This window comes from Lissotriton vulgaris, chromosome 2_1 (assembly GCF_964263255.1).
Source record: "Lissotriton vulgaris chromosome 2_1, aLisVul1.2, whole genome shotgun sequence".
NCBI classification, from domain to species: Eukaryota; Metazoa; Chordata; class Amphibia; order Caudata; family Salamandridae; genus Lissotriton; species Lissotriton vulgaris.
Window position 1 is genome coordinate 626,703,396 of NC_141687.1, and position 23,950 is coordinate 626,727,345.

Genomic DNA, 23,950 nt, shown 5'->3' on the forward strand with positions numbered 1-23,950 from the left:
CAGTGGAGTGCTTTTGAAAAAAGCTTTTATTTTCAGAACCGGCAAATGCATTTCCAAAAACAAAGTTCCTAACGCGTTTCAGAGCCGGGTGGCTCCTTCATCATCGGATGGCACTGCTTCTGGCTGACACGTTCGCACAGGCGCCATTACCTGCATGCTTATGTTATGTCCATGTGATTACCCACGTGACACTCACAGGTGGGTCTGTATTTCGGCATGCTGGAACCTGTAGTTTAATGAATGCAAACAGATTTCCCCGAGTGGGTGCAGTTCGAGACAGTGTCTTTTCTTTCAAGATAAAATCCAAGTGGATTGGAATGAAACTGCCAGCTCCCTTTCATTCTTCTCCAGTGCATTCATTAAACTACAGGTTCCAGCATGCCAAAATACAGACCCACCTGTGAGTGTTACGTGGGTCACGTGGGTAATCACATGGACATATGATATATAGATATAGATATATATATATATATATATATATATATATATATATATACCCCTCTTTCTGCTGCGCGGAAGGTGAGCGTGTGCTCTGCGGTTTGTTGTGCTTTCCGCAGAATGCGAACGTTTGTGTCCGCTCCTGCCGACGCCCCTGATCAGTCCTGGCATGCACACCGAGGGCGTGTGCCTTAGTAGGTTCACGCACTCCCCAAAGACTTGCTTGGTGCACTTAAGACGCCCCAAATAGAGTCACTGCCAAACACCACAACTCCAAGGATGCTATTCCCCCTCTCCACAATGCTTCCGGCGTCTCTGAAGGCACACGCCCACAACAATGCTAAACAACACGCCCACTTCAAGACGTGTCAGAACGCTATTCGCACACAGAACGCTTTTCGCAAGCATTGCTTTACAGCAGAACGCCCATGCCCACAACGGACTTTTTCACTTGTAATGTATATATTGGGCTGGAGTATAGCCTATGTCCATCTGCTTATACTCACCTTTCCAATGCTGTATTGGGTGTTCTGATTGGCGCTGTAGTTCTGGAGCTTACCTGCCTCAAAGGTTTGGCTATCTCTTTATAATATTAGTATAGATATAGATATATATGTATATACACACGAGATAGCGTATATTTTTAACACACAGAACCGTCTCAACATGGCATATCAGTTTATTTCAAAAGTATTTATTAAAAGTGGGATTTTTTTTTAACATGAACTGAGAAACATACGTGCCCGTTCCTGATGACGATTTTTTAAATGAACAAAGAGGCACATCAGTTGTCGTGCAAGCAAAACACATGACCTAGATTTTTATTATAAATGGAGTAACTTTATAAGCCAATTAATCAAGCACAAGAGAAGTTTTTTGTGCAGCGTACATCCTTAACTCAAGTATTTGAAGCTGCTCTCATATGGTTTTTCTTCAACTGTTTAGTGAGGTTCTTATAAGTGATAATGAACGAAAGGGATGCTCAGTACACTGAGGGAACAATGCAAGAGTCCTCCTTGCCCTGGACAATACCTCAGCAAAGACTCTGGGTGAACTGTGAAGTCAGCCACTCTTTACCTGTTATCACTAGTGAAAAGTCGGACTGAAAGGCCAGAACATGCGCTCACATTTCACTGATAGCAGACTGGGAACTGCAGACATAATAAGCCACACCCCCCTCCTCACTCCATAGTATGCCTCCTTACCGACTCTCTGAGCTGGTGGGATGCCGCGGGGGCCTGGATTGTTAGCAGATGGACCCAAATGGCGCATTGGGGGTCGTGGACCACTCTGCCGCATGGTGTTCGGCATGCCCTGGAATCCACCTGTAAGACAGCAGCGCAAATCATCAAAAAAGGGCGGGTTTCCAAATAAGCTTCCCCCGTGCTCGTCTTTCACAACCACTCAAAAGCAAATCACTTCCAACCTATCCAAAACAACCATTACTCTTGCTTCGCTCATTCGCCATCTTCATGCTTATAGAATTGCCCTGCATCTGCTGTCCCTCCACTTACAATAGGAGCTCCACTTCCAGAACTACTCCACTTCCAACATTGATCAGCTTTTAGTATAGTTCCACTTCCAATTAGGTCTATGTTTGCGCTAAGGGCAGCCTACGGCAAAGGCGCTCAGGCGGTAGTATTTCTTAGAAGAGGCAAACTGAAAAGCTGATAATTTTGGGACAAATTATTGCTTGCAGTGATTAATAAACTGATATTTGGAGACAAAGAAATGCATTTGCTGCATATGTCAGAAAGGTGCATTTGATGTAAATGATAAGCATATGTTTTGGGGAAAATGATTTTAATTCATACATCTTTTAACAACTTGCATACCGTATTAGGATATACTCACTGCTTTGTTTTATGTGACTATTTTAGTTATAGGTGTAACAGCTTTTTTTGTACAGCACACTTCATTGGTGCAATGCACAGCTGTTTTAGACAAATGCGAGTGGGTGTGTGCATTTAAATGAAGCTTTTTTTGTACTACCTTTTTTTAGTTTATTATAAAAGTAAATTGTATCTATTTAGAACATAAATGCATTTTAGGGACTTCTTAACCAATTTCCGTGTAATTTCTTCTAAGATCTCTTCCAGTAAAGTCATTTCCTGTGATGATATTGTGCACTTCAGTGTTTTCGATGAGTATCTCAATTTAGTGTGTAGAATATTTTGAGTTATCTGTAAGTAAATTGACATTCTTTTATTTGCTGAGAACTCAGTGATCAGTGTTAAGACTGATCTACCTGCCTAAACTGTTTCTGATTGTGTATTCCTCACCACCTCCGGGAGTAAAGCTTTGATTGATCGATCCTCTTACCGTGAGAGTGAAGTGCTAAAAGAGAGTACTTGGTCATCAAGATGAAAGACAGTCACCCAGGCCCTCGTCAGCAGCAGACTCGACTATGGAAATGCCCTCCACGCGGGAGCCCCGACCAAGCTCATCAATCGACTACAACGCATCCAAAACGCCTCAGCACGACTGATCCTCGATGTGTTACAACACGGCCACATCACCCCCCACCTGAGAAACCTGCACTGGATCCCCGCCAACGAGAGAATATCCTTCAAGCTTCTCATCCACGCACACAAGGCACTACCACAACAGACGGCTCTCCATCTACACCCCCAACCGCCAGCTACGCTCCGCCGACCTCACACTCGCCACCGTCCAGTGCATCCGAAGAACAACCACCGGTGGGAGATCCTTCTCCCACCTCGCTGCCAAGACTTGGAACACCCTCCCACTGAGCCTACGACAGACCCAAGACCTGCTGACCTTCAGGAGGATACTAAAGACCTGGCTGTTCGATCAGTAACGGCTGTTCGATCAGTAGCGGCCCCCCACCAAGCGCCTTGAGACCCACGCGGGTTTGCAGTGCGCTTAACAAATGACTGATTGATTGATGGAGGGCACCCAGCATACTAGATGCAAACAACATTTATTATCAGTTATCACTATTAATTCCTCAATTAACCTCGAACTGCTAGTGGGACCTGGTGAGAAGCCCTCACCCACAGCGTACACACCAAAGGAGTTTTCTCTCTGCATTCTCCTCACACATTGTGTATCGCATATAGGTAACTGTCTCTAGAACCTTGCAACACGTGAACACATGCAAAGTAGGCTTTCTAGGATGTAATTCATCTCAGACAAAACCCTGCTACAGAGATTGTGCCTCTTCCAGAGTTCTACACACCACTGTACTGTTACCTCAGATTTCTCTTTTCCTCAGAGCACATATCTCATGCCTTTTGCGCCAGTGAGTACGTACACCATGGAAACAGTCTCCCATCCCCCTCCTTGTAGAAAGCTGGCACTTTATGTGATATATGCAAAAACAACAGTTGATGGAAAGAATGCAGAACAATGTCATACATTCACCCCAGTACAGATATCTGGGCCTAAATCCATAGCATTTCTGCTCACCATGCCATTCCAGTTTGAACCCAGACATTTGCAAATCAGTCTTGACTCTGTCTGGACTGAAAATAAGCATCCTAGGACTGGTTTTGGGGTTTCACCCCTCTTCAGCCAGGATAGCTTGATTCCAGTGGCCACTGGATCCAAGCTAGCATGGCTGATGAGGGATGTTTGCCCGAAACCGGTTCCAGGATGCATGTTTCCGGTCCAGGAAAGACATGGCTTGGCAGTTCGGGCTGACTGGTCCTATGAGGTACTGGGTCAAGACTGATTTGCATATAGCTGTGTCTGAACTGGGGTGGCAAAGTGAGCTAAAGAATGATGATGGATTCAACCCTGAACTGTGACTAGGGTGAGTGTTTGAAAAATTTCAGCACTCTGTCGATCATTTCTTTGAGTTTACTTTATGTGATATACAACTAAGTGGTTATATTGTGTAAAGAGTCCAGAGATTCTCCCAGAAGTGCACAGGGTTCAATGTAAACCCAAAGTGCTTTATTTGTGGTAGTGTGGTTGAGCAGCGTTGGGCCTAACACAGAAGAGTGCAAGATATTTGTTATGCAAACAAGGATTAATAAATGACGCACAACTCAAAAAGGAGATCCACACCAAGGAACCAGATTGCAAGATTATGTTGTTGAGGATTTGGGTGTCTGACTCTAACCCTGATGTAAGTAAGAAGGTTTGGATAGTAGGGTAGCTTCTCGTGAGGTACTAGGGATAACTCTGTTGATGTTTGTAGGAAGGTAAATCCTGACTATGGTTGCCCCCAACTTTTTGCCCTGTGTTCTAGCTGGTTTTTGACATAGTCGACCTGGGACCCTGCCAATCAGGACCCCAGGCATACTGCTCTCTCTGTAAAATGGATTCCATGTACCTTAGGTACATTTCCAATTGGTACTGGGCCACCTTATCAGACCCTGTAACTCAGGGCCTAGGTGTACCCAGGGCCTACCAGGGGCTGAAGCATGTATTATGCCACCCCTGGATGGCCATCTAAATCTGACACAACTGGCTGCGCGACAGCTGGGGCAAGGTGGTGTAATCACCCTTTGCTTTAGATATAGTATCCCTATATCTAACCCTAAAAATGGACACACAGATTCCTATCAGTCACTCCTATGGCAGGCCTTGACAATCCTGAAGGCAGAGTGCTTGGAATCGTGTGAAATGGTGCTCTGGCATGAGCTGAGCCCGTTTGCAGCTTGCAGAACCAAGTCCTAATAGCTGTTCCATGATAACACATACCATATACTCTTAAGTGCATTATAATCCTCGCGGTTAAATGCTAACTCTGGTATTGCTTTATCAAAACATGTCGAGTAAGGTGTCATACGAATTGGAATACTAACCCCTCGCCAATTCTGGCGACGGGGTTAGCATTCCACCCTTCTAGAGGGACACGACATGTATGTAACTGTGAACCCCGGTTAAAGTTAAACGAAGCCTCAGCTCCACAAAATGGATGCTGCCACCACAGACACGAGTCTGACCTCCTGCTGCTGGGAGTCCTTCCAGCGAGGAGAGCTTGGACAAAGGGTTTCCTGTCAGGGGCGGTGCTAGCACCATCCCAGACCGGGTTTTGTGTATCCTGGGTAGGCAGGGCTTTACAGGAAGGTGACTGCTGAGTGGCACCCCGGTGCTCACTACACATCTGCCGGCTAGAACCAGTTCCAGGGGCACACCAGCCCCTGGCCTGGGGAAAGTCCGGCATGGGAGAGGGGTGTAACCACCCCCCTCCTAGTCCCACCCATAGGCAGGACCTAGTCACCGGGTCAGCCCCGTTTCCTAGTATAAAGTTAGGAGCGGGCCCCCTTCCAAATTAGATCATCTTTGGAATCAAGACACGACTTTCTACGAAAGGACTTCAAGATTTCTTCTTCAAGATTCTCCCTTGTGACTAAGGAGTAGTCACCCTGCATCCGCAGGCACCATCTTAAGAACACTGCGGTCTGCTGCAAGTCCTTCCTCCGGAATCCGACTGCCCAGCTCGACGAGAATCGGCTTCCCTGGCACCTCTGACCTCTGCCCACCTCTACAGCAAAGCTGAGAACCGTGGGTGCGACGAGACCTCGAGGGACCGGCCATCTTCAAGATTGCACGACTTCTTTCCAGCACGACCGCCGAGGGATCCTCTGGTGAGTGCTTTGGGGTCCAAGAAGCCCCGACCCTGAGCAGCTCCAGCAACGAAGTTCAGCCTCCCAGCATCTCCACGATCTGCGTGGGGCCCTTCTCTCAATGTTTCAAGCTTTATTACAAATGTCACAAAAAGATGTTAATATTTCACTACTGTTCTTGGATTTTCATCACAATAAAATACACTAAGCTATTGCCATTATAAATTACAATAACTTTTATTTAAATATTAATTATTTAAAAAAATTAAAAGCCATTTTTATTTGTAATATCAATACATCTAAGTACAAATGCTATAGGTGTCACATTTGCAAAAGTTATAACTATTGGCATTGTAAATGACAAAGCTACTAATTTCACTATTTTTCAAAACCAATACATAAAAATACAAAATATTTGTAATTTACAATACCAATAGCTCAAACTTTCCTAATGCGAGACCTATTGCATTGCAAATGCTTGTTTTTTTTAAGGCACGGAGATATTACGTGATTTGCCCAGAATCACAGGATGTACAGCGTCATTGCCGAGACTCGAACCCAGTTCCCCAGATTCGAGGTCGACCGCCCTAGCCGTTGGGCCAACTCCTCTTCCCTTTGAGCACACCATTCCATGAGTGAAGCATCTGTTGTGATTATGACACGCAAAATTGAGCTCTTTAAAGCTCTTCCTTGTAGTGTGTTGTTGGTGTTGTTGGTGTTCCACCATTTGGGGTCTGATGGACTTTGGGTGAAACCAACACTAAATCTTCCATGTTGCCCCCCTACTTGTGACCATTGTGATGCCAAGCACTCTTGTAGGGGTTTCATGAGTCTTTCAAAGGAGCTATTGCTAGAAGGTGCATCACTGTGTTTCTCTGACTGGCGATGATGTGGTTGAAAAATTCAGATATTCGTAGCCACACATGTCTAAGCAGCATTATTGTACTGCTGATGCCTCTTGCAGCAGTGTCCACATCTAATAGTAGTGTTGGAAATTTGTCTGCCCTCATTTACTAACTATTCTCCTCCTTTTATTGTAAATATCTGGGATGTTATATTAGTTCCTGCATCTCATCTCATGTTGCTCTACTATGTCAAGATAGTAATCTGACCAAGGTAGCAGTTTTCCAGTGGTTTGCATGCGCTGTAGCTACCCTCTTGCCTACAGGGTCGATCAGCTTACTCTCCTTATCAGGAGGTGGCGCCTCTCCAAGTGCCCTGGGTTGCTGCCCTTTTCCTCTAGTTGTGACAACTAAGGAGTCTGCTGGTGGGTGGCCCCTTATATATATAGGGTCAATTAGTGAATGCATGTATTTTCTTTCAATGCGAGGTGTAAGTACCCTGGATTTAACAGGGTCTTTAAATATGTCTTTGGAAACTTGCAAGATAGAGACAATCATAAGAAGGTAATCAAGCTCCGCCTCTGTGAGCTTCTCCAGACCATTTGTTGTACCCAGCAACTGGCCCCCACCAGTTCTAACCCCCACTCTGGCGGGAAAAACTACGTCAGGAAGACGGGTGTGCCAGCCTGTGGCAACCCCACTCCTCAGGTGGGGGAGACGAGGTGAAGCACGACCCCGGGCTCCGGCCATCTTGTAGATGGGGAGCCCTGCCCAATACCAGCTAGGCTCCTGCCCCCCTCCCACAGGAGAGGAGCAGGCCAGGGGGTGTACTCACCCCAGGACAGGGACCCATTGGTCCCTGTCCTTGCCCTACCTGTAACGCCCTCAAGTCAGTATTTAGTGGCTCCCTGAACCTTCCTTCCTCAGATCCTGATACGAAAAGAAGATCAAGAAGAAGACGCGCCGTGCAGCTGCTAACAAGAGGACGAGAATAACTGACTTGGCCCCAGCCCTACCGGCCTGTCGATCCTAGTAAATGGTACCCAAGGTACCAGGGCATTGTGACCAGAGAAGACCCCTAAGGCCTGAAGCACTTATTGTGCAACCCTTAGGGGCCCGGTACCCTGACACACACACACTGCCTTTGCAGGCTGAGTGTCCTGGTGCAGAACTAAACAAAGAGTCGACATGGCTCACATCCCTGTGTGCCATTGTAGGAAGGTACATCCTGACTATGGTTGCCCCCAACTTTTTGCCCTGTGTTTTAGCTGGTTTTGGACATAGTCGTCCTGGGATCCTGCCAATCAGGACCCCAGGCCTACTGCTCTCTCTTTAAAATGGATTCCATGTACCCTAGGTACATTTCCAATTGGTACTGGGCCACCCTATCAGACCCTGTAACTCAGGGCATGGGTGTACCCAGGGCTGCCAGGGGCTGCAGCATGTATTATGCCACCCCTGGCTGGCCTCCTAAATTTGACACAACTGGCTGCATGACAGCTGGGGCAAAGTCGTGTAATCACCCTTTGCTGTAGGTGTAGTATACCTATACCTAACCCTAAAATGGACACACAGATTCCTATCAGTCACTTCTATGGCAGGCCTTGACAATCCTGAAGGCAGAGTGCTTGGAATCGTGTGAGATGGTGCTCTGGCATGAGCTGAGCCTGTCTGCAGCTTGCGGAACCAAGTCCTAACAGCTGTTCCATGATATCGCATACCATATACTCTTAAGTGCATTATAATCCTCGCGGTTAAATGCTATCTTTGGTATTGCTTTATCAAAACATGTCGAGTAAGGTGTCATACGAATTGGAATACTAACCCCTCGCCAATTCTGGCGACGGGGTTAGCATTCCACCCTTCTAGAGGGACACGACATGTATGTAACTGTGAACCCCGGTTAAAGTTAACTGAAGCCTCAGCTCCACAAAATGGATGCTGCCACCACAGACACGAGTCTGACCTCCTGCTGCTGGGAGTCCTTCCAGCGAGGGAGGCCTGGACAAAGGGTTTCCTGTCCGGGGCGGTGCTAGCACCGTCCCAGACATGGTTTTGTGTATCCTGGGTAGGCAGGGCTTTTCAGGAAGGTGACTGCTGAGTGGCACCCCGGTGCTCACTACGCATAGGCCAGTCAGAACCAGTTCCAGGGGCACACCAGCCCCTGGCCTGGGGAAGTCCGGCAGGGGAGAGGGGTGTAACCACCCCCCTCCTGGTCCCACCCATAGGCAGGACCTAGTCACCGGGTCAGCCCCCTTTTTTAGTATAAAGATAGGAGCGGGCCCCCTGTTCAAATTAGATCATCTTTGGAATCAAGATACGACTTTCTTCGAAAGGACTTCACGATTTCTTCATCAAGATTCTCCCTTGTGGCTAAGGAGTAGTCACCCTGCATCAAGCGGGCACCATCCTAAGAAACACTGCGGTCTGCTGCAAGTCCTTCTTCACGAATCCGACGACCCAGCTCGACGAGACCCGGCTTCCCTGGCACCTCTGACCTCTACTCACCTCTACAGCCAAGCTGAGAACCGTGAGTGCGACGAGACCTCGAGGGACCGACGATCGCCAAGACTGCACGACATCTTTACTGCAAGCCCACCGTGTCCTCCACTGGTGAGTGCTTTGGGGTCCGAGAAGCCCCGACCCTGCGCAGCTCCAGCACCCAAGGTCAGCCTCCCGGCATCTCCACGATCTGCGTGGGGCCCTTCTGCTGTTTGCTGTGCACCGCGTTGTTTGGCTACTAGCCGGCTGGCTTGTGGCCTTCTGAACGACGCCCGACGACTTCACGACTGCTGGTCTGGTTGCTCCAGACTGGCCCTTGCTTCCTTCTTGAAGAGAGGCACCCCGGACCCTCCTGGTCCACTCCAGACGCCATTTTGAGTCCACCGCGTGGGCTTGAATTTGCCAAGGCTTTGTTGCCCAATCCTGGGTCCAGCGACGCCGACAGCTTCTATCTTCGTGGGACAGCTCGATCCTCCATCCTGGTCGCCGACAACGCCTCCTGGTCCGTGAGATCTTCGAGCTCCAGCGTCACCCACTCACCTTGTCGAGGTGGCTACCATCCGGTGCCCTCCTGGTGCCCACTGACTACTGGCTAGTAGTCTCGAACTTGGTCCCCTCTGCTTTCAGGTGTCATCTATCTTCGAGATCCAGGCTTGGATCCAACTGAACTTTCTCCACTGGTCACCGGCCAGCATCTTTTCTTCCGGCTCCTGGTCCGTCTACGAGGATTCCCGACGTCTTTTCAGACCTATGCAGCTGCAGCCCCTGGGCTAGGTAACTTCGGCATTTCGGTGCCCCAGCATAGCCTCACTATCCAAGGGTCAGAATCTACTTTCGTTTTCTCCCTACCAGGTCGGGTTCGCCCGAGAACACTAACTTTCTACTTCCTAGCTACCATAGACTTTTGTCCGCATCTCGCGTGAGAGTGCACACACTGCACCCGAGTCCCCTAGGCCTCCTAGAAGTAATCTAACGATTCCCTAGTCAAGTCCTAGCGATTCCAAAAGCTATTAGTACTGTACTTACCTGCTAGGAATTTCACATTCCACTTTCAGAGTATATGGTTTTCCGTGCCCCTCGGGCATTTGTATATACCGTGCAAACTTAAGTATTTTTGTAAGAGTTTTGGTTTGTGCTTAGTACCCTGTCCTCATAAAGAGTACAGGGCTGTTGTGATACTTAATAAATAACTGTTTATTTTCATAACACTAGTGTGGTGTCCTTTCACTTGGTGTTCAAGGGGTATATGTGTGGTAAACAGCTGGCTTAACACGCCCTCTCGAGTCTTTAGCCTTAGACTGCTCGTATCCATGCTACTAGGATAGCTGGTCTATAAGGTTGACTTACAACCAATCATCAATAAGGGTTGCTGGACTGATACATAGTGTTCACTAGAATAGTGAGCACTGCATATCAGGCCACCTTCTCACAGCCATGCCCACAAACCCACTGCCATGGCATACATCAGCCACCCCTCTAGCTGGGTGCCCTATGCCAGTGGTGTGGGCACAGGTGCATGAGCCCTGTGCCCCTACAGTACCCAGGGCCATTCCTGGACACTGTAAGTACAGTGATGCCATTAAGAGTATATGGTGCTGGGAGGTTGTCATTACGAACTCCACAGCACCATAATGGCTACACTGAAGGCTCACAAGTTTGATATCAAACTCCTCAGCACATTAAACCCACACTGATGCCAGTGTGGGATTTAATGTAAAAGGCACTACAGAGGGCATCTTAGAGATGCCCCCTGAAACCTGAATCTACAATCCACGTCTTGTCTGAGAGGCTGCCTAGGCTGCCACACAGCAGACATGTTGCTGGACCCCTGGGTGGAGAGCTCCCGCTCTCCTGGGCCAGCAACAATGCACATCCTGGGACGAGGTGCCAAGCCTCCTCCCCCAGGATGGGCAGGGGAAGCTTCAAAGGCATTCCTCCTTTGTGAGCTTCTCCAGACCACTTGATATACTCAGCAACTGGCCTCCACCAGTTCTGACCCCCACTCTGGTGGGAAGACTGGCGGGAAATCCTATGTCAGAAAGGGGGGTGGGGGGTGCCAGCCTGTGCCAACCCCACCCCTCAGGGGGGAGAGGCGAGGTGAAGCATGACCCCGGGCCCCGGCCATCTTGAAGATGGGGAGCCCTGCCCAATCACAGCTAGGCTCCTGCCCCCCCCCCCCCCCCACCCACCGAACCGCCTACGGGAGAGGAGCAGGCTAGGGGGTGGTCCCTGCCCTTGCCCTACTTGTAACACCCCTAAATTCAGTATTTAGCGGCACCCTGAACCTTTTTCTAGAGATCCAGATTGCAAAACAAGAAAGAAGAACAAGGAACAAGATGACCTACCAGGCAGCTGCTAAAAAGAGGGAAGACACCAACTGATTTGGCCCCAGCCCTACCGGCCTGTCGAACTTCGAACCTGCTCCTGCTAAACCCTGGCGTCTCCAGTGGCCAGCAACCTCAAAAACCCTGCAGGAACTGACTGCCTTGTGACTCTGACTACCTGCGTCTCCCACGAGCAGTGGTCCTGCTCAAAGCAAGTAACAAGCCCTGGCATCAGCCCGAAACCACGAACCCTGCACACACTGCACCCGCCAAACCTGCCTGTGCTGAAGTGAATCAAGACCCTGAGGACGATTCTGACTTGACATCCAGTGCCCAAGGACCCTCCTCGACGACCCCGACGACGCCTGCAGCCTCAGGACAAAGGACCACTCCGACCGCGACCAGCAGGGGGTAAGATTTCCCGACCTCAAAAGACATCCCTGCACCCAGCGCCCCACGGCCCCCTGTGCCCAACTCCTGGGTGCCTACCTATCCTCCAAGATCCCAACTTACCCCTCGAAGTGTTGGTCCAGCCAGAAGATCCACTGTCCCCGAGCCTGCGGCCTTTGTTCCCTTTTCAAGATATCCATTGAATAACATTGAGCGCCCGACGGCTCAAAAGCGCCCTTCACCCAGCCGCCCGAGTGCCTCTGGCAGTGCAATATTTGCCCTATACTACTGCCCCATTTGCCCTAAGCAAGTGACTAGGAGCCCGGCTCCCACGGCCGCGTGGCCTGCTAGCCAGCCGCCACCAACTGAAGGCCCCCTGCCTCTCATCGGATAACATTGGGCCTAACTACCTCTGCACCCGGCTGCCCCAGTGCCGCTGAGGGTGTACCAACTGTACCTACCTGACCCTGGGGGACCCCTGAGTCTATGCCCAGAACCTTAACTTCACCAATCAAGTACTCACCTGGAAACCGATAACTCACTTGCCTGCCATAGGATAACATTGACTGGTTTGACTCGAAAAATCTTCTAAGTGTGAAGTTTTGAAACTCTAAAATTTTCCTATAAAATCAGCCGAATACCGAATTCCGAAGTACTCACCTGTGATCAGGAGAGAAGCCAGTACTGTACCTTGTATCCCAGTACAGAACTGCACAAGTAATCCTAACCGGGTTTACTAATAACCTGAATTTTCTCCATGGGAATCCACTGTCTGCTTTTCCATAAAATTTCTTTTAAGTGTCTACTTTTGAAAACTTGAAATATTCCTTAAAAATCATTCCAACTACTGAAACGTAATTACTTACCTGTCTTAAATAGAGATCCCAGTGCTGGACCTAGGAGCCCAGTACTGGATTACAAACTGAACGAGAACGTACTGTACCTGTAACCTGAATTTCCTTCCATTGGATAGCATTGCTAATTTTTCACAGAAAAGTTTCTGTCAACTTTTAAAATACTTTTATATTCTATAAAAATCATTGCAATAACTAAAACGTTTTTACTAAACTGTTTTCAGCTTAGACCCCAGGACTAAATCTAGGATCCAGTCCTCGAGTTACAAAAGTAATCTATAAAGTAATCAGCTGCATTTATGCACTCAATGTTAAATTGTGTTTAGAATTGTGTTGCCTACTGCATCCATTGTACCTATTGTGTTTACAAAGTTTATTGCCTCTTTTCAAAGTAATTACATGAGAGTACTCATATCGAGAAAAGTATATTTTGATACATGTTGGTTCTAAAAAATAAAACAACTATATCTTTGGATAGAAAAACAATTGGCCTATAGTTCAGTTCTTGAGTGTATGAAACCTTTTGCTGACTGAGTGTGTACAACAAATGCTTTACACAGTACTCTGGTACTGCCTTATTGCTCGACCAAGCTACCACTTTAGAGAGTAAGGTCAGACCTGACTTTCCCCTCTGTTATACCTCTGGGGATTGTGGACTCTATACACACTGTACCGTACTTTGGACCAGTACATATAGAGCCACTTTCTCACAATCCCCCATATACTGTTTCTGTCTGATTTTGGTACTGTACCGCCTGGCCGAGCTAAACAGAAACCCAACACCCTCTGAGGTCAGGGAGAGTCCAGCCGCCCCCTGTACACTTCCTGTATCTGGGACTAAGGAGTAATATAGGCCTGCATCCCCCATGGCGTGGGAGGCCCATTCTGCTTCTCTCATCCTAGCCCTCACCTTTCCGTCAAACCAACAGTCCATGGGATGTTACACCTCTCCCATGAAATGTCACCCTTCTCCAGAACTCAAAGCCATCCTCCAACATGCCTCAAAAAATTTAGTAACTTGAGCTATCTACTCGGCCTGTGATGCCCTCGACCCACAAACCAGTCTCACACAAATGTTCTTCAAACCATTAGCAGCGCCACAACCCAAAGAAACTGTAGTCCACAATATTACTAGCAAACGGCCAATGGGAATTTGTCACTAAAATACCTACCTTAGAAATAACCCTTGTGTATCAGAGGCGTGGAGATTTAAGAAGATACCAACATGTTAAACATGCCAGAACATCCCCAAAACTTTAACATGACACTGAAATTGCATCTCTGAGAAACAGATGAGGCACTTATTTGTTACTGAAGATATTGAAACCCTTCAAAGAGAACAGCCCTCTGATACACAATGTTAATTTCTTAGAGCCTCAGGACGCTTCTCCAGCCTACACTGCAGATTCTCCTGCAACGTCAACCCACCCCCCTCAGAACCCAGCACATTCCCACTGACAAAAGAGAAATCCAATGCCTCCTGATCAATGCCCGATCACTCCACAAACATACCACAGAATCCTGAGACACCATCACCTCCATTACCCCTAAGGTCACCTTTCTCATCGAGACATGGCTAAACCCCACTTCTGCACCAGACATCTCCACCGCCACTACCAGTGGCTGCAAGATCATACACCAAGATCGAGTCAACAAACACGGAGGGGGTATAGCCATCCCCCACAAAGAGTCCATCCACTGCACAAGCTGCGCGACGCCCCCTCACCCCCTCCCTCCATTATGGAACATCTCAATTTCAAACTCTACAGTCAGCAACTCTACCACCAGGGGCATCCCGTCATACAGAGCACCAGGACCACACCCCTCCTTTTACAAGGACATCTCCAACTTCCTAGCCCCCATGCCACCTGCTCCGAGAACTTGCTCTCCCTCGGAGACCTCCATTTCCACAGACGACCCATACGACGTCAACAGGGCAAACTTAATAGAGAGCATGAACAACACCGGCTTCACCCAAATCGACCCACGCATATAGCTGTAGACACACTGTACCTGATCTTTGCCAGCAGCAACAGAATCAAATACAGCCACACCTCGCATATCACCTGGTGCGACCACTCAATTGCCACTTCTCCAGTTCCACCGCCACCGAACAGTCCAGCACCGCCCATAGGAGCTGGAGCAAGGCAACGGAAAATCTATGGAACCAGAAGAACTCGAACTACTGGCCCATCTCGCTATTCCTGTTCCGGGCTAAAGTCTTTGAGAAATCAATAATCAGACAACTTTTCAACCACATAGAGATCAACAGCCTCCTGGATCCATCGCAATCAGGATTCTGCACTAATCACAGCACAGAAACCACCCTAATCACAGCTACAGACAACATCCGATCTCTTTTAGACTAGGGAGAGACTGCAGTCCTGATACTCCTCGACCTCTCTGCAGCCTTCGACACCATGTCACACTACACCCTACTGCACTATATCAGATGGGAATTAGGGAAATGCCCTTAAATGGATTGCTTTCTTCCTCCTCGGAAGAACTCAAGAGTGTCCATCTCTCCCCCTACAACTGCGGCCCAAAGATCATCATTTGCAGTGTTCCCTAAGGGTACTCACTGAGTCCACCCCTGTTCAATACATACATGCCCCCCCCGGCGTCGCTGGTTAAATCCTATTGTATGAACATCATATCATACGCTGACGACACTCAGCTCATCCTCTCCCTATCCTCAAACCCCACTAACACCAAAAACAATTTCCACTGGTGCATGACCAGCATAGCCAGCTGGATGCAAAACAAATGCCTCAAACTCAACACAGACAAAACAGAGGTATTCATCTTCGGGAGCAACACCAGCCCATGGGACGACTCGTGGAGGACTGCGGAACCGGGTCCCACGCCCACTCCCACAGACCATGCCAGACACCTCGGCATAATACTCGAAAACGAGCTCTCAATGAGGAAGAAGATAAACACTGTCTCCTCAGCTTGCTTCCTCACCCTCCGCATGCTCCTGAAAATATTCAAATGGCTCCCCATTGACACCAGATGCACCGTCACCCAAGCCCTCATCATCAGCCACCTGGACTACGGAAACTCTCTCTACATGTACATCACCTCACAACTACTGAGCAGACTACAATCCATCCAAAATGCTGCAGCCAGGCTCATCCTCAATCTCCAGAGAAGAACCCACATCACCCCTCACCTCAGAGCGCTCCACTGGCTACCCGTCCACCAAAGGTGCCAGTTGAAACTGCTGACCCATGTCTACAAGGCACTACACAACTAAGGACCAGCCTACCTCAACCACAGACTGAACTTCCACCAACCCGGCAGACAAATATGCTCCGCTTCCCTCTCCCTCGCCCACACGCCATGCTTCCACAAAAGCAGAAGTGGCAGCTGCGCCTTCTCCTACCTGGCCGCCAAGACCTGGAATGGTCTCCCACTCCACCTCCGGACTACATCCACCCTACAGAAGTTCAGAGATGGCCTAAAAACCTGGCTGTTCAACTGAAAACTCCCAGCAGCAGCCCCCCATTCCCCCTCAGTGCCTAGATTCCATCACTGGTGATAAGCAGCGCTCTACAAATCACTGACTGATTGATCATTATCGAGCATCCCTATACACTGTCTTTGATGAGATTTTACTTCTATGTTTTGTTTTTACAGCTGATATGTATCATAGGTTGCAATCTGTTTTTATTCACACTTAGACTGGAGGGGAATCATTTCACTGTATGCACTATTTTTCTGTATGGTTTACAATTATCTGGATTGTTAATAAGGGTATTCCCTTTCTTGCCTTGTTTGTTTTCATGAGTCGTTACCAATTTGTTGACCCGCTTATTTATCTTTGTACCCCTTCAAGATGGCCGTTGCATCTGCATGCTGTATACTCATTATTCTCTGATCCCCTTTAATGTGGCCACTCTCTCTATAGGGATTTGCTATTTCATGCTGCTTACCGCTCACTAACTGTTGTTGACCAAACACAGACGCATACAATGAGGCTTTTGAAATTTCTCTACCCTGCTTGATGGGGCTCGCTGTGACCTCTCATCAATTCTTTCAATATGGTTGTTTAGTCTAGTTTTGCTATGCGCACGTGCACATGGCACTTGTCGTTTTTGGCCTGTAAATTCATCCTGCACCGGCGCATTGATACATAATGGCATGACTTCTTTTCATTTCATTTCTCTGCGGCATTCCTGAGATCTTTTTTGCGTTCGTCTTGCACTGACACATTATTGCCTGGCCATTGTATTTCTTTTCACTAATTCTCTTACCCCTTTATCCTTCTTCATTCACAAAAGATGGCCGCTGAGTGGCACACCCCACCGCACTTGTATGCATATCTCAGTTTTCTTTATTTGGTAACATCAGGGCTGGCTGATGCATCCTTGCATTCGCACTCAGATGACCGTTACTCTGGTAAGAATGAACTCCACAATATCCTGTCTCTATGGACTGCAAATATTGCCCATGCTCCTATTTACTTATTCCTTTTTGTTCTACACCCTCCATCTTTGTCATTCATATACTTCCTAAATGAGACGGGCTTGGGTGAGATTAAGGTATGTGTCTTATTGCGTGCATGGCTTTTTAGTTACTCCTTCTCCCAGCTCATTCTCATTATTCCCCTCACCCATTTATGAGGAATTTTGTTTTAAAGGTCCTTTTTCTCGAAAGCTCGGACCCCCACCCCTTGGTGTTGCATCTGTCCCCATGACCATCGTGCCCTTAGACAACATTCCTCCATACGGAATTCCTACTCTCATGCCTATGTGACGGCAATTTTTCCCATCCAGTCCCACATATTTGTTTGATGATTTGGCATTATGTGGCTACACACTGATTATTCCTTTTTTTAATGATCGTATTCGTTTCCGTCTACTGCATAGCACACCCAATCGGATGGTTGGAACCCCAGTGGGACCGCGGTGGTCATCAGAGCTCCTCGCCCATGCTAATATTGTCCCTTAATCCAGAAACTCTGCACCGTTTTGCTTGCAAGAGACTACCAATTGGACCCTTCTTGATCAGTTCACTAGTTCCCGCCAGTTGCATGTGTTAATTCACTGCCTCTTCACCATTCTCACTGTTATTTCTGCGCTCGTGCACGTTCATTTCAGTTTACACTTTTCAGATTCAAACTTGTGTTGTATGTACTCACATGCATGGATGTACCTGGTGACTTTACGCAAGTACCTCTGATGTGGACGGATGGTCATACTCTGCTGTAGAATTTATGGCAAATAATTTAGTTTCTCCTTTTGTTTTCTCCCCTTCTACTTGGAAATGGATTACATATGCTGTAACCGGTATACGATCTCAGGCATAGCCCTTATGTCCTGATCAGGATCCCGATTTCTAATTAAGAGATCGAAACGTCGTTGACATGATACCTTGACTCAAATGCTAAATTGTTCATTAATAGATGCGAGCACTAATACTTTCAGTTTGTGACTTAACCATTGTGTTCCTATCTTTGTCATATTGATATGCCTGAGCTTAGAAGTTTTGTGTGACCTTTCTATTGTGTGTTAACCCGCTGCATTTTTTTTATCTCGCTTTTATAAATATGTATTCCATTTGGGGACCATACGTAGATTTTATTCTATCTCCATGCATAACTAACGAGGCATTTCTTACTTGTTCCTTTAGAAAGAAGTAATATCGTGGACCACAGTTTCTTGGGTTAATGGGGCTGCTAATGGTTTGAAGAAAAGTTGTGAGAGACCCGTTTGTGGGTCGAGTGCATCATAGTTAGGTCGGGTAGATAGCTCAAGTTACTAGACCTGCAGGTCTGGTAACATTTTAAAGATTTTTTGAGGCATGTTAGACGATAGCTTGCAGTTCTGGAAAAGCATGACATTTCTTGGGGGAGGTTTACCATTTAGTTGGCTGTTGGTTCAAGGGAAAAGTGAAATCCTAAGGCCCCCCTAAAGAGGGCGAGAAGGAGCAGTAGGGATGGCGGCCATATCTTGGGGAGTGGACGGGTGTCTTTCTTTCCCAATAACCCCTTTGCATGGGAGGTCATAGGTCTCCAGAACCATTCTACCCATGGGAATATAACCTTTCCCAACGAAGGCAACTATTTATCAGCACTGTGCCCCAGTGACCATTGTTCCTCCCCACAGATTGTCCTTCACAAACCACTAATGTTCGGATGACTGTTTCCCAGGTTAAGCATTACATCCAATCACACTAAGTTATTAATATTGCCAGCCCACAATGACCTTAAATGCAACAATACACAATAGCTCTGTAGTATCCCAAAATCACTTTGGAAGTGCCTGTCATCAAAGTCGCTTTGGGGCATTCCTTGGGATACACTCTCTGGGCTATATCCCTAACACAAATTAACTTGGGGCATTTCCAACTACAGTATTCTTGGTAGCAGTCCCCATCCACACTCACTTTGGGGGCATAGTCTCCGCACACACCTACACTGAAGCATAACCACAGTATATACTCACCCTGCGGGCGTCCTCCCTGCTGCCAGCGTGGGTTCGGCCGCATCTGGGCCATGTGATTTGGTGCATAGTATGTCGGTCTGCTCTGAGCCTGCAGGAGGAGAAAGAGGCATTATCTCTGGCTAAGACTGGGAAATGTAAATATACATTATGTGAGGAAAAACTCAAACAAAAGGAATTTTGAGTCTGTGTGATGAGCACCACATACTGGAAAATGTTAAAACACAGTGAGGAGAAGGTGAAGTGATCTCCGGGTCAGACAGTACTATGTCACGGTCAACTCAGACATGTAGATGTTAGATCAGACAGAGGAGAGAGCAGTATTATCTACTTGTCCAGCAGGACAATGTAAATGCTCATCGGGTAGGCAAACCATATACCTGGGGCACCGCTGGCATGAAGTAGCCGCCGGCTGCAGGTTGGAACTGGTTGATGATAGTGTTGGCAGGCAGTGCCCGCATGCCTGCGATGCGCTGCATGTACTGGTTTGTGAGATGAGCTTTGCGTTCCTCCTTCCGCTGGGCCAGGGCTACGTACAAAGGTTTGGAACCCACAATACGACCGTTCATCTCCGTCACTGCCTTTGTTGCTTCCTCGGGTGAGGAGAAACAGACAAATCCAAAACCCTTACTGCGACCATCCTCCAGCATCACCTATAACAAGGAAGGGATATTATCAGCTAACGGGTCCAGACACATGTGCTCTGTATCCCCCTAACAAACTTCAGGGACCAGAAAACAAGGAGCAAATTGTCTTTAAGCCTCCATCATCATCATCCTCATCACTTGCAATGGAGAATGCAGACCATAAACCAATTAGCCCATCCCTGTTGATTCTGAGTTCTCTACTGACCCAACCCTATCCCTTCAGGGAAGAAATAAACCCACAAAGTAAATACCCTCAGAACCAACTGCGCTTCAGAATCAACTGAAATAGGAAGCAACATCTTTAACCAATGCACATCCGTCAGAGCTCCAGCCACATCCTCATCAGCCCCATTTGATATTTTCTTTTCTTTCTGTGAAAAGTATCTATTGTGTACAACTGAGATCTGTGAATCAGAAACAAAAGGTACACTGATGTATAGTGATTCCCCAGTGCTTAGGTAAAGGCTTCAGGTGTGGATTCTAGGGCACGCAACAGACGCTACACTCTTTGAGAAGCACTCCTTAGTAGAGAAGGCAGCAACCCTTTCTAAAGCGCCCGGGAAAACTGACCTTTTGTAGCAGGATTTGGAGCACTGGATATAGAGATAAAAGGGGTAGTGTCTGCTTCTTAGGTTATGATCCTCAGTCTCCCCTTCTTAAGGGAGAAAGGGCAGGAATTCTTACTGAAGGGAGAGTGGACAGAAAAGCTTTCCTGAAGCAAAGAGATGTGGTTTGTGTCTTTCCAAGCGAGGTAGAAAAGCAATCTTTATGGGGAAGTGAAACCATGCTCCATTTTGTAACAGGTCTGGAATTTTATGCACTGTTTGCTAAGCAGAGAAGTACCCCTTTCTAGAGGGGAGAGGAAAGCAGAGTGCTGTTTAGATTTAGAGGGGCATATTGTCCACTAATGCACTGTTTTGTCGAGATAAATGGGAGACATATACTCTCCACTTGAGGAAAGAATTTATGAGAAGTGCATCTTTTAAAGGAGATGTCTCATCTGTGGGAAAAGCAGAGGGACTGGGTGACCAATATCTGTGCATTTTTATCTGAACTGATGAGGGTGTGTAAGGTAAGCCCGTGGCAGGCACTGTTCTACTCGCATCTCTCCTCACCACCCCTTCCACTGAAGTCCACCTGTGTCACTGTAACAGAGCTGTAGAGACAGAGCACAGTGTAAGTAAAGCCCCTGTCTGGATTAACTCTGTATTGTTGTGGCACCCACTGACCTCCCCGAGCACAGCAGAGCCCGGGCAGTAATGAGGTAGGTGCACCTTACAAGAACGATCATAACTGCCGATGGCACTTGAACCCAACTCCACGCTGCTATTGTATTTCTCATTACCATCCAGGACATGGAAAATGTTTCTTACCTGTCACCTTCGGTTTGTAGCTTGTTACCTATGCAGCTTCACATGCTCTAAACTCGTCTGCCACCCAGTCTTAGGTACAGAATATTACAACTTTTTCGCAGAACTCTGGGCCAGACGTGAGGTGTGTGCTGCTCACAAGACTGACCATCTACCAAGCCCAAGTGACATGGAGCTTCCTCACTGCAGAATGTTTGACCCCTACCCATGGTATAGAGTACTCTTCTCATGCACCCAGCATGGTACACCATATGCAGCACATATGCCTCGCTTCTGTCCCTAAGACTGAATAATCATCTTTGACTTCCGGCAGTGACGTAAAAAAACACCATTAAGGCAGAATTTTATGTCGGGACTGGAGGCTCAGATTATACCTTCTCGCTTTGCTTTATTTGCACAGCAGTTTATTTCCAAACACTTAAAACAACATCATTTCCCATGAACAATAGTGAAAGTAAAAGTCTCCAACAGGAGTCCAACACAGTCCTTCCACGCTATTTCCTCTCCCTTCGCTGCTCAGCAGCAGATAAGTCGATTTTCTTTTGCTTCTCCTGTTCTGGGGAGTTATTTGGTTACTTTGGTGGTGTTTAGCTAGCGCTTGTGTAATTTTCAGTTTTCTACAGATTCCCTTTAGTCACAGGACATTTTAAATGTACCTTACGTGACTGTTTCCCTACGAGGTGAGGTGCGGTGCGGTCCTTCCGCCGCCAGGGTGCGCAGTGCACTCTCTATGGGCAGCACGAGTCAGGCACTGGCAGAGTCCTGACGAGTGATGGCTGCCCGGTGAGAGCTCTGCCTTGCCTCCTGCCACCCGGTTTACACCCTGTGGGGTCTGTATCTTCCCTATTTATCTGTGAACGCCCTATTGAGGGTCTGTATTGCTTTTTCTGAACACCTTATGGGGTACCGATTGCACCATGACTTGTGGTGCTTGTGGGACTCTGTCCCGGGTGGCTGTCCTGTGACCAGAGGGCTGGTGTGTCCCTAGGGCTCTGCCCATTAATTGTGTGCCATTAGCCACCCCCGATTTGTCTGGGCTCCCTCCCAGTTTGAAAATAGAGCACCTATAGTGCCTTTAAATTAGTACCTTCAGCACCAAGCTACCTGTGCTCCTAATACTTACCTATACGGTACCTGTGCTTACCTAAGTCATGCAGTCAGAGCAAGATCAATATCTATAGGGCTGTCAACCAGGCCATGGAGCCTTTGGAGCAACCCTTGTCTGTGCAGATAGCGAAGGAATGCGCCAAGTGGGGGCTCCCACAACAACGACCCCTAAGCCCCCTCCTACGCCTCAACCAACTGGTTCCCCCCTGCTAAGAAACCATGTCCTCAAGGGGTAGATGTAGATGGCTTTGCCCGCCTGAAGCAGGCGTTTTTGGCGCAGGTGCCCCTGCAGCCTGACCCATCGCCCCCCTCGGACTGCACCCTAACGCCTTTGCGTACCGCTTCTCCGGATCCCATTGATAATGGTGACTCCCCCGGGGCACGGATGAGGAAGCGGGCTCCTCTAGGTCTTGGCTCCCGACACCCACTCCTGCCCCAGTGGGGGTTTCTGATAGGTTGGATCTGGACGACACTGTCCACCCCAGGTCATCGGATTGGGTTCCTGGGGATAAAGTAGCCCAGTATGTGGCAAGCCGTCTGCCCAAGCCTATGGACGAGGATGCTTGCAACAGCCTACGGGCAGATGTGCCCCCGTCCTAGTTTGGAGGGAAAGTTTGCATTAACACCAGAGATTGCAAGATGGCAACCTTCCTAGCAAAATTCGTACTGGACCCTAAGAAGGGTATTGATCGCTCCTGGGGTACGTGCCAGGATAAACTGCTAGATGTAGTGTGCCTGTCACCAAAATTCTAGACTTGGCCGAAGAGGCCAAGGTGTCAGGTGCCCTTATCTCCCCGGAGGTTCTCTCCAGCTGGGCGCAGTGCACAATTGTGTTTATTGGTAATGCGAATTGCGCACTCTCCACGGAGAGGAGGCGGTCCCTTTTAATTAAGGTGGACCCCAAGTTAGGCGGCCTGGCTTCTTCTGTCCATCATCCCCTTTTGTATCGCCTGGCTTCTTCGGAGGCAGGCCCAGTGGCCCGTTCGTCAAGGAGTTGGGAAAGTTTATGGCGACTTTCACCTCTCTGGACATGGCCCAGTCAACCATCAGAAAGGTCTTTCCCCCCAGGTTTTCCAAGGGGCCAGTTGTGGTAGGACCCGCACGTCTCCAACTCTGACAGGGGGCAAGGCTCCAGACGAGGGCAATATCAAGACAATGCCTACTTCAACAATTTCCACCCCACCAGAGGTCAGAAGTTCCGTGGCTGTGGAGGCCAAAGAGGCCAGCAACAGGGTCCTGGAAGAGGTGAGTGTAATACCCTCGGCGAGCTTGCAAGTGGGGGGGACACTTGGCGCAGTTTCTCCCGGCTTGGATTTCCCTCACGAGTGACGCTTGAGTGCTGCAGGCGGTCCAGGGCTTCCAGTTAGAGTTACATGGACGTCCTCGTCAGGTAACCCGTCCCCGTCCCATCTCCTTCTTGCAGCGCGATGCCAAGCTTGTGCGCAAAGAGGTATCCGCCCTCCTCCAAAAAGGGGCAATTAGCC

The 23,950-nt window shown here is 48.2% G+C and overlaps 1 protein-coding gene and 1 non-coding gene across 6 annotated transcripts in view; both read right to left on the reverse strand.

The window, feature by feature from the left end:
* The window catches only part of PABPC4 (poly(A) binding protein cytoplasmic 4), a 129,869-nt gene that overhangs the window by 35,817 nt on the left and 70,102 nt on the right, over positions 1-23,950 (reverse strand). For all 5 annotated transcript variants that reach the window (XM_086955754.1, XM_086955753.1, XM_086955752.1 and 2 more), the window contains 3 exons: positions 19,723-19,995; positions 19,346-19,433; positions 1,644-1,763 (listed from right to left, as the gene is read on the reverse strand). In XM_086955754.1, coding sequence (XP_086811880.1) covers positions 1,644-1,763; positions 19,346-19,433; positions 19,723-19,995 — 481 coding nt within the window. The remainder of the gene's footprint in view (positions 1-1,643; positions 1,764-19,345; positions 19,434-19,722; positions 19,996-23,950) is intronic.
* Positions 21,133-21,261, reverse strand: LOC147730885 (small nucleolar RNA SNORA55). Its single transcript, XR_015308934.1, has one exon. It is a non-coding gene; the product is annotated as a small nucleolar RNA SNORA55 (small nucleolar RNA).